General features: G+C 41.2%; 1 protein-coding gene across 1 annotated transcript; it reads right to left on the minus strand.

The window, feature by feature from the left end:
* Window positions 1-316: 316 nt before the first annotated feature.
* Window positions 317-11,053, minus strand: LOC117726118 (solute carrier organic anion transporter family member 1C1-like). The gene is made up of 15 exons (XM_034526200.1): window positions 10,793-11,053; window positions 10,304-10,409; window positions 8,848-8,989; window positions 8,443-8,575; window positions 7,156-7,274; window positions 6,916-7,062; window positions 6,462-6,560; window positions 5,906-6,160; window positions 4,925-5,089; window positions 3,705-3,900; window positions 3,332-3,497; window positions 2,861-3,045; window positions 2,643-2,707; window positions 2,398-2,515; window positions 317-2,018 (listed from the first exon to the last, which is right to left on the minus strand). Exons 2-15 carry the CDS (start codon window positions 10,352-10,354, stop codon window positions 1,805-1,807), a joined length of 2,055 nt encoding a protein of 684 aa, XP_034382091.1. The 5' UTR covers window positions 10,355-10,409; window positions 10,793-11,053; the 3' UTR covers window positions 317-1,804.
* Window positions 11,054-11,637: the final 584 nt, after the last annotated feature.

The raw sequence follows: 11,637 nt of genomic DNA on the forward strand, positions 1-11,637 counted from the left end.
ATGCACTTATCTATAGCTATTTTATTTTCTCCCTTTGTTTCTTCTGGGAATGACATATTAAGGCATGGGTTTTCTTCTTTTCCCACGCCACGCACAGCATGGCTAAATGTTGGTTTATGTTTGGGTGCCGTGTGTTTTTGAGGCCTTGACACTGAAAACAGCTGCAGACTGAGGCCAAAACTACGCTCTGAGACTGAAGCAATAAAGTCAAGCTGCGGGCCAGAAAACCAAAACAATGAATGCAACAATGCAGAAAAATACTCAGGTGTAAATTGAGGGGCAAAAAAAAAAAAATGTAACTGGAGAAACTTTTGTTGAGTATATGACCAAATGCCTTTTTCAGCCGTAGTTGGTTTGCTTAAAAAAACATTTATTAAGACTTAGGGTTAAAATATATTGAGAACATTTGTTGTTAATGCTTACAGATTCAAGTAAAATCAACAAACTGTAAAAAAAAGAAGAAGAGAGCAAAAACAAAGAGATATATGGAATATAAAAACATATCTACATACGGCTGATGATTTCCATTGACAACTACATTGTATAACAGAGTAAAACAAAGTTCCACCTACTTTTAGTCCACTTTCTCAGACAACAAACATGAGTGAGTCAGATGATTATATGAACGTTTATGACCTTGAGGTGTGCATAATGATGTGATGTAACAAGAAGTGTGTGTAAACTCAGAGATGGGAGATATCCAAGGATGTCAACTGTCACTGCCCCCCTACTGCTAGTTTCTCTACTATGATAAGCCACAATTCCACACTTTAGAAAATACATATATAGCTAGATGAAACAATTGATACCATTCACATGTCAGCTCTTTACATTTAAAGCTACTACCAGCAGAAAGGTAGCCGACCACAAAGACTGGGAACAAAGACCGAAGTCTGCTCATCACCGCCTCTCAAGCTTATTAATTAACACATTATATCCCAGTTGTTTATTCCATAGTCTTTGCTGGTTGCAAGCACATTTGCCAGCAGGTGTGTTCAGAGCTGCAAACTAGCAAAGAAATTGATTTGCACCTGATACAAATGGCATTGTGCTTGGGTTTCCACGTCCAACCGATTTGCATGTATATAGTGCTCGAAGACACTGGCGACCAATAAGTATTATTGGTTTGGCCACTTTATTATCATAGACAAATCCTTATATCTTTCTGCTCGTGCTGCTTTCGGTCATTGAACCAGCCGGCAGCAGTCCCAGACATACAGTGGGTACCAGCTATCTCATCATTTGGTGTTGGTGATTTTCTTGCAACCAAAATGGTCCCCTATTGAGGAAGTCAAATCTGTAACAGTCCTAATTATAGCAGCTATAGTCCAACAAAATGACAGTATGTACTTAAATCCTGATCTGAGTCACTTTTCTTGTAATAAAGTTGGTTCATTTACTGGGTCAGTTGAAGCTCTACCCGTTGCTCACTTGTTTACTAAACTCTAACACACCCCGAATTTAAACCTTCGTCTTCCCCACCGTCCGCATTACAATACAGTCCAACAAAGACAGTGACCTCTAAAATGTCCCGTCTTCGTGCAGATGTGGATCGATGTGATTGTTGTTCTTATTAAAACTAATCAAAGAGTCTTTGACCTATGAAGTGAACAAACTGCAGCTGATGTTTATCGGCGCGATATCTGTGTAAGAAAAAAGAAAGGTGTACTACTTGAAGGCCAAAGAGTGCTGACACTGTACCATTAGCACATTTGGTCCACTATGGATGCAGCAGTACTTCGGCAATGTAAAATCTGTGTGGTTCGCCTGCATTGTACGATGGTGTTTGCCGTCCTCGGACACCTTAAATAGTGCTCTCATTGCCTGCGTCTTCTTTCTCTGTGACAATGTTGATGTGAGCGTGCCCGTTGCCCACCGAGTCACCCTCCACTCCGTTTTCTTTGGCCTGATTGGTCAGCGCTAACTTCTTCTGTCTCTTGACAATTTTGAAATAGAGGCCTCCCCAGAGTATGTTGGATAGGAAGTAGAGTCCCGTAATCAACCCCAAGAATGTCATTCTGCAAAGTAAAACACGTTGGAACAGGTGAGGTTAAGTTAAAAAAAAAATGTAAGTGTTTTCATTTGGAAGTACTCTACCGAGTGACAATAGTGTAAACGTGGCGAAAAATCTTTGAAATACAAAGAAAACATCTTTAATGGACCCAGTGGTAGAGGTGAAATACTGACTCCTTTTTGTTTGGCGCACGTGATGACATGTTACACACTGCACCTTTTAAAGTATGACTTTAAATGACTATTAAGTGCAGTGGTACAGCCGGTGCGTACTAGATGTAATTTAAACTAGATTCAAACTTTTAGAGATATTTTAACAAACATCTTCATCATGTTACGGATAGAGTCTTCCATCAATAAAATACCAGTCTGGTTTAACTGTACCTGAACTTATCAGCATCATAGAGTCGGCATGCTCCCCGGCCTCCACATTGCTTGGTGCCCCACTTCAGACAGGTTCGGTCAATCAGTGCTCCGAAATATATTGGAGGAGGTATTCCACCTGAAAACACAGAGTCACATTTGCTTACACATATCGAGAGCTACAAAAACAATACAAGCATGGTCCTTGAATCTGGAAAATACCTTTAATATGATGATTTGACCAAATCTACACAGTATTTTCTTACCCAAAGTTCTCACTATTAGTGTCTGCATACCCAACGCCAGTGACTTTAGGTCTTTCTGTATGGACCTGGAAGATAAGCCCAAACATTATCACATCAGACCTCGAAATGCAATATTACCCGCAACAGTGTTATAGAGGCAGTGGAGGTATAAAAATCAATAAAACAAGGCATTGTTATACCCAGCCATAAAGGATGTGAGCTGAGCTCTTTTAGCTGACCTGAGCAGTACGATGTATCCTGGCGTGCCCCCACAGGCAGAAATGAAAGACCCCAAGGCGGACAAAGCCATGTAGATTTTGAATATGTGATCACAGTTGCTCCTCCTGGGGCACTGGCCCAGCTCTACGGACATGTTTATGGCTGGAGTCATCGTCTCTCTCGCGCAGGTACAGTTATGAAACATCTAAAGAACCAGAAGACAGAGATGTGTATAACTACCTTTGACTGTGGGATGTATGTGGGTCGCTGCTGCACAATATATAGAACTTCAAAACTGCTCATCTTTGACAATTGGCAATGAACCAGAGGAATGATAAAAAAAAAAAGAAACCTCTCCTGAATTCCTGTTTAATCTTCATCAAGTGTCAGCAAGAAGTTGATTGAAATGGCAGCAAGTGGAGCTGTTGTTTGCCATCTTTAATCTAGCAGTCATATCTATTTCCAAGAGAACATATAAGCGTCGGTGTTACCATGTCTCTGCCGATGCCGGTGAAGGTCTGGCAGCCAGCCAGGCAGGGCGAGGCATACGTTACTCCGTTGTAGGCGCACACTGGGTCCCAATGCTTCACTGAGCAGGAGCAGCCCATGTTGCACTGGGACAGCAAGGTCTGTTGGTTGTAGGACACCTGAGAATCCCTGGTGCACACAGACAGAAACAGAGATTCGTGAGTCGGGGGTTTTAGTCCAGGGAGGCATAAATGAGTTTCCTTGGAGGTTATTCTTCTCCAAGCCTATTTAACATGTGTGTGTTTCTTCTGTTTTTCATGAAACACTTTGGAGGAAATATACAAAGCATAATAACAATTTAAAAAGTGATGGGAAACGGGTTTGTATACCACTCACCCTTGATAGGACACAGTCAGACCTGCCACCTCGGCCTTGTCACAGTAGATGAAGATCTGAATGAAAAGCAGACACAAGGACCCGACGGAGGCGGTGATCGACACCCTGGCTGCTCCGATGACACCCAGCTTGAAACGCTTCAGAATGAGGCCTCCGGTGATGATTCCCAAAGCTACCGCTGGCAGGTTGAGGATGCCTGGATGGATGAATGAATTGATCAATGAATGGATGGATGATTAATACGCTGGGGAAAGTACAAAGTGAAGACGTCCTACTGATCACAGTTCTTTTGCCATAAAGTGATAAAACCAGTGTCTCAAAAACAAATAAACATGTTGAAGACAACAAATAGACAGCAAAGGAATGATGACTCCTAATATTGAACAGTTATTCTAGCTTTCCGTCCAACCAACAACACCTGTCATGTTCCAAATGTGTTCATTTGAAATGATTGTAACTATTTGTTATTTAACACAATTAATTACATGAAAGTGGATACTGTTAGAATTACAATTGAACGGTCTATGTCAACGTCAGTTTCTTCAAGATGGCATTCATATACGACTGGCAAGAGCTGTAGGTTTTAGCCATTGATCCATTAACCATTCGTCCAATAATTATCAAATATTTAAAAATTGTTTAACAATGTATTAATGACTCCTAGCTATCTTTTTTAACCATTTTTTTATTTTGATTTGAACTGTTTGAAACATTTATCCAATAGTTTTAACTAATTTAACCATTTACGCACTATGTTTAATTCAGTGTTTGAGCTATTTATCCATAGTTTAAACAATTTAAAACTTAACTGCACCTTTAGTCAATATTTCCAAATATTGTTACTATGTATTCATTACATCTACAGCTATCCCGTTTAACCATTTTCACATTACTTTTAGCTTTGAGCGGATATATCCATTAATTTGTTAATCCTTGCACTCTCACTCGCAACGCTCTTCAGGTGTTACGGCTGACCCAATAACATTTAAAAAAATCAAATTAGCTGCTACAATATCTTTCTGCGTACAGAACAATGCAAAAGTAACACCATCAGCTGGCCATAAAAAGCTAATCATAGCTCGGGGGGCTACTTAGTGCTTATGTTTCAAGTCAACTTTATCTCTCGCAATCACACTTCCCTCCAATAACATCATTGTTGGAGTTGCCTCGGCCCACAAAGTGAAGTAAAGACTGAATGGGGCTCAGTTATTACTCTGTACCTATGAGGAAAATGGCCTTGGAGGCCGATTGGCCGAAGACTTGCTCCATGTACTTTGGCTTGAAGGTGATCATGCCAATGAAGCCGTTGACGGAAACCAGGTACGTGAGGATCATCATCGTGAAGATGCTGTTCTTGAAGAGCCTCCTCAGGGACGGAATGAAATCTGGTGGCGAACAAAGAGAAATTGTTGGAATAAACTAAAGTAGTTTCACTGAGAAACACGATGGCGTCCTTGTTGTTGCCGGAGTGAATTGTTCCAATGTATCAAATGTCCTTAAGTTTTTGCATGCAAAATAGCAGCCATTTTGAGAGTGGCATACATTTATATTTGAAGTGGTAATGTTTTACTTATGTCTATTCACATTCACAATGCAAATGGAAATACACAACTATTTAGTAAGGCATCATTTCTGACACACATGCATGTTGTCATTTTACACCCATTAAAGTTACGTAGCTTGTTTTTGTTCTTTGAGCTTACCTCTTTATTGTCTATTTCTTTTCCAACTCTTTTATTATATTCATTTGTAATATCCTTTTCAAATAATTATGTACAAAAGTCTGTTATGATGTCATGTTGTAATGAACTCTGGCATGACTGGCCCTGAGCTTAGATAACTGTTTCCACATGTTTCTCTGCACTAAAGTGTCATTCAACTCAGATTGCGCCAGGGTTTTCCACACATTCCCAGTGTTAAGGGTCACGTATCTGGGCTCTGGATTGTCTGGGCTTTACCTGGTAAATGATTAAACATCCCCTCTAAAAACTATTTTCGCATTGAGACATCTCTTAGTGTTTTAAATCGTAGAAGCAGTTTAGGGCATGCATTGCTCTGCTGCTCATAGATAAAGCCGGGGAACAAGAAATAAGAACGTGGGAATAAGTCATTAAAAAAAACACGTTTCTGTCAAGTAATATGAGATGACCTGCGCTTAAATTGCAGTTTTGTCTATCAACCTCATGAACTCTGGCTGTTACCTTTAGCCAGTTTCTGGAATGAAACAGGCTTCTCCTCATGGTCCTGGTTTTCGTCCGTGAGGAAATTCTCCTGCTCTGCCGTTGTGGCGAGCTCTGTGCCTGTACTATGGCTCTCCTCTTGCCCCTGCTTGGGCAAAGACTTGGGCAGGAACCAGAATGGGATACTGGACAGCAGGATCACAGTGCCAGTCACTATGAAGCCCAGCCACCAGGCCCCCACCCAGCGGGAGTCCTTATAGTTGATGGTGACACTGTCTGGGAGCAGAAGACGAGCATAGACGTCAGAGTGTTTAGAGGCGTTTCATTGATAACTCTTAGCTGTTTTGTAATAACTTTATGAAACACTATGAGGAAGGGATTATTGTTTTGCTGAAGGGCACTTTAATGCTAGATTTTGAATAAGACGTTATGTGTAATAAGGTCTGCACAAAGCCAATATTTTTCTTATCAATCAAGGGAAACTGACTTAATGGGTGAGGACTACCAATTTGTGTCACATTAACAGCATATTGAACACATCATATTTCTCTCCCCTTGATATTGAGAGTTCCAATACCTAAATCCACAGACCCGATGTCCACGTAGACCTTGGCCAGGTAGGACCCGAGCATGAAACCAAACATAGGTCCTAAGATTCCCACTGTATGGATGCAAGCTAGGGAATGGAGAAACAGAGAAAGACATGTGATGTGCTGTAGTACTGTCATAGCAAGCAAGTAATATCCAACATATATGGGACAGGCAAACAGAAAAGCAACAAAGCAGCAATAGCGGGGCACTGACTAAGTGGGCTACTAGAGTAATTCAATTCAATTCAGTTTATTTTGTATAGCCCAATATCACAAATTACAAATTCGCCTCAGAGGGCTTTACAATCTGTGAAGAGAGAGTACCATTCTGTCAACGTGATGCAAGGAGATGGGCAATAAAGTAGCTGATAGTGTAAAATGACACAGCTGTAGTGCAGTGGGAAATGTCATGATGAGGTGCGGAGGTAAAGAGTAACTAACCCAAATAGAAAGGAGTGTTCTCTTCTCTGGAGAAGTCATCGAGGTAGGACACGCCCAGAGGCATGATGGGAGTCTCTCCAATTCCACGCAGCATGTTTCCTAAGAAGACATAGATCCACAGAGACGAGCCGGCTGCCTTTTCACAAGCTGAGGGAGAAATTAAATGAACATGATATTGACAACTCTGTTGTGTGCGTCTATGAAATGACTTGATATCTCATCTGCGTGTGCTGTTGTTACCTGTTATGGCCTCTAAATCAGGCGTCTCATCTGCCAGGCTGTGGTTGGACAGACAGGACAGGATGCTCTCAGTGCTGTTGACGTTTGTAACGTGAGACACACTGGTCTCATACTTGTACCTGTGGGAAAGAAATTGAGAATAGTTACACCGCTGTCTGTTTCAAAAAGATCATCTGAAAATTACAAGGCATATAGATATAAATATAATGCCCAATATGCGTGAAATCATTTGCGTTTATGCAGCATGAAAACACTCTGTACATGTCTTTAAGTCTTAATATCTCCCTTACAACAAAAATGGCCAGTCAGATGCACATTCATGGCTATATTAATAAATCCCGTCTCCCAGGGGCCCCAAACCCTTTGAAGTTCCTGTGCTGATTTATAGACTTTAATCAACTGCAAGTCTGTCAAGAAATTAGCCCCCAATGAAGCACAGAATCAAGTAAGCCGGGTCATTATTATTTCTTAATATTCTCACTGTGTTTTGTAGAGAGGCCAACACTATAACCGTATGAACTAATTCTCACACACACACACACACACACACACACACACACACACACACACACACACACACACACACACACACACACACACACACACACACACACACACACACACACACACACACACACACACACACACACACACACACACACACACACACACACACACACACACACACACACACACACACACACACACACACACACACACACACACACACACACACACACACACACACACACACACACACACACACACACACACACACACACACACACACACACACACACACACACACACACACACACACACACACACACACACACACACACACACACACACACACACACACACACACACACACACACACACACACACACACACACACACACACACACACACACACACACACACCTTGTCCTGGTAGTCTGACTCTCATAAAGCACTTGATAGTCTGCCGTGTGCACTAATGTTGGAGGTGATGAGCCAAATACAAAGGTTGGGTATGAGCCTCGTTGTCTGACACCCCAAACCGGCTAATCCCACCATGTGCACATTAGAATAAATACAATTAGCTGTTATTTTCTGATATTATATTCCTCTGTGCATATTGAATCCTGAATAATAGTTATTTGACTCTTCCCTTTGTGGTTAAATTAAATGCTAAGATTCCACAGCATCTCTGCCTTCAATAACCATATAATGTGATTCTAATTAATGATGTGTATCACTAACAACATTTGAATAATAAGAAGATTAAGGAAACCGTGTACTCACAGTCCCTGGAAGAAGTGAGGCAGGGCTATGAGGTAACATCCAGCAGCCATGATCACACAGCCGATAGCAATCAGCCTGGGACGATGGAGCTTAGCGCCAAAGTAGCTCACAAAGGCTATCACCAACAGGTTACCTGGGGAGGAGAAGAATTACAACAACTGAATGAATAATTCACACTTCTGAAAATGTGCATTTAGTCTTTACGTGATTAGATCAAGAGTGCTCTCATATATGCTAATTGAGAAGCTATAGTCAGCAGGCGGCCAGCATAGCTTAGCATGAAGACTGGAAACAAGGGGACACATTTAGCCTCTCAAGCCCACTAATTAACATGGAACATCAGATTTTCTTTTAAACAAAAGAATATATCCCAAATATTTTTGTTTTAAAGAAAGCTGCACATACCCATTTCGAAGCTGCCATCTATAACCCCAATGAGGGAGCTGGGGATGTCGAAGCGTCTCTCGATCTGGGTGATGGAGCTCTTCATGTAGGCTCCACCAAAGGCTTTGGAAAAGTATACAGATGCCAAAGAGGCCAGGAAGAGCTGGAAACACAAAGCACACAAAAAAAGCATGTTGGGTGAAACCGCTCTTCTTTAAAACAAGAACAGTTGGTGGACGTTTGATTTGATTAGATGAGGTTTAGTGGTTTGTCGGAGTGAAACTGAGTGTTGTAAAGTGACAACTTTGGTCACAATCTCTCCTCAAAGACTTGCCAGTGAGACGATTCATCAACTTTTTTTTTTGCAGCTCTCCAACGCAATGGAAGGTTTTTGAATGAGGCCTATTGCATCTCAAAGGATAAAAGGATGAGATTGTACCTTGGCACAGATGTTAAGGGGAAGGGTGAATGGCTGTATCAACACATGATGGATTTGGCTCGCACACAACAACTAACACACGTTTAAAGACCTTCACAACAGTTTATTTCTGATGGGATTTACATTAACTCTGCTTAGATTAATGTTAATCTACTCTAATGCAACAACGTTTGCGTACAGCCAAAGAAAGTATTCAAGTTGTCGTACCTTGTCAAATTACATTGATACAACGTTTTTTGTGTACTGGAGATTTCAATGTTTAGTGAGATCTTAAATCTTTAGAAACCAATTCGAGTCCTTTGTGCTGGTGTGCAGCTCTATCCTTGGCACAAAGATCTTGAAGGATGAGGCATTGGCATCGTGCTGTAGGTCGTAGACTATTATGCGAATGTGTGTGTAGAACCGATAAAGCTTCACAAGTAAACGCATGTCTTCCAGTTCACTGTGCCATAAATCAATATTAACAATCGATATTAAATGCTACCGTTCAGATAATGTCCAATTTTCTTATACGATCAGTCTGTTGTCAGGAAGCATGTAATTAACTGTGCCGCCACATTGACAAAGTGAATCAATAACAAACAGCTTGCACATGCAATGAATACAGGTCACTGCAACCATGTTTCTCTGCTTAAAAAGCAGGTTGCTGACTATGAGCCTGATCTATCTGCCAATCCAACACCCCTTTACACTCATTGGCGAGAGAAAACACACTTTTTATGGAGTCAAAGTCTCATTTGGTGTCAAAGTCTTAGATTGTATCTAGTCGAGAGAATAATTTCGTTAATGCTTTGCTTTTTACTGCCTCTTTAGGGTTAGCAGTTGTCAGAAACAGAATTGTGACACCCAAATGACATGCCAAGATAAACACGTAGAGATAAGGTGGAAGGACTAGCCGTTTTACAATGATATTTTACAACTTTAGCACCGTCACAGATCCATTTGTGTGAACAACCATGCTGATTATGGCCATACATAAAGCAGTGAGCTATATCCCACGACACTTTGTGCAATTGGGAAAGGGAACACATTACTGACCTTGAGGTTGGCGCAGAACACCCCATGTGGTTTTTTGGACTCTACGCTCATGATGCTGCTGTGTGCTCAACAGATGCGAGGAAGCAGAAAAACACTGCACCGACACCTGCAGAGAGACACCAAGTTCAGGAGTTTGGGGCAAAATAAGTTATTTCATCTGATTTGATCAAATTGATTTCCTTCAAAAATATCACAAATTTAAATATAATTACTTTAGTCACATCAATGACTTCTGAAAGAGTTTATATCATCTTATCAGAAAATGGATTGCCCTCAAACCTGTCAAACATACTGGTATACACTTTTAGAAGTAGTATTTTACCAAATGTTGACAAATTCACTATGTTCATCTTTCTGATCACATTACAGACAATGTACCAGTAGTTCACACTTAAACACCAGTAAACAGTACACTATGTCTCGCAGTGCATCTTACAGAAAGCCGTGGTGCAGAATTAGAAGAAGGGAAAAAACAGAAAAAGTATTTACCTGAGAGGCAGCAGCGGTCCTATGAGGGATGGGATGGATGTGGTAAAGCAGCTGAAGACTCAATGTACCTGGCAGGACTTTGTGCTTAAAGCAAGAGTCTTATCTAAACCAAACTACAACATCACCTCTAATCAGTAACCCAACCACTTGTGTGTACTTGTTGATCATGTCAATAAAAAGCTCTCCAACCCCTCTCGCCCTCCTGCACACACACACACAGGCACACACAGGCACAACACAAACCCCAAAACGTGACTGCCCCTACTGGGTAAGGTCCAGTGATGTGAGTGGTCAGCACCGGAAGGTTCAGGGGTTCAGCAAATGCAAATGCAAACACACACACGCACATCATTCTCTGTGAACATCATACGCCTTCCAAGTATCCATCCTTTTGTACGCACAACAAACAGCAGCAGCGTGAAGCTGCCCAAAGCTTATTTTACAAGCCTGCTGCTTCTGTTGCTTTGCTGTTTTCAAAGACTGAAATGCTTTTCCTCTCCTGGAGAATTTCAGCTTTTGTAAGGCTGGGTGTTTCCTTGGCCTGATCAAAGTCTTCCTGTCCTATTGATAGCCCCTAACAATGGCATTCTCTCGGTGTCCTGATGGCTGAGTGTTGCACATCACATCACTTGATTCGATTTGTTCGATAGAGTATGAGACAATCAAGGATTACCTTTACATATTTAAAATTCAACACGCCCGAGAACATTGACATTACAGTTGCAGCAGAAGTCAGCTATCAGTAATGAGATTTAGAATGAGCAAATTTACACTTACATTTTAGAGGACAAGGTCACCTAAACTACAAAAAGCACTTACCTCTATGGGTAATAGCCATACAGAGA

This window comes from Cyclopterus lumpus, chromosome 23, assembly GCF_009769545.1.
Source record: "Cyclopterus lumpus isolate fCycLum1 chromosome 23, fCycLum1.pri, whole genome shotgun sequence".
Lineage (NCBI taxonomy): Eukaryota > Metazoa > Chordata > Actinopteri > Perciformes > Cyclopteridae > Cyclopterus > Cyclopterus lumpus.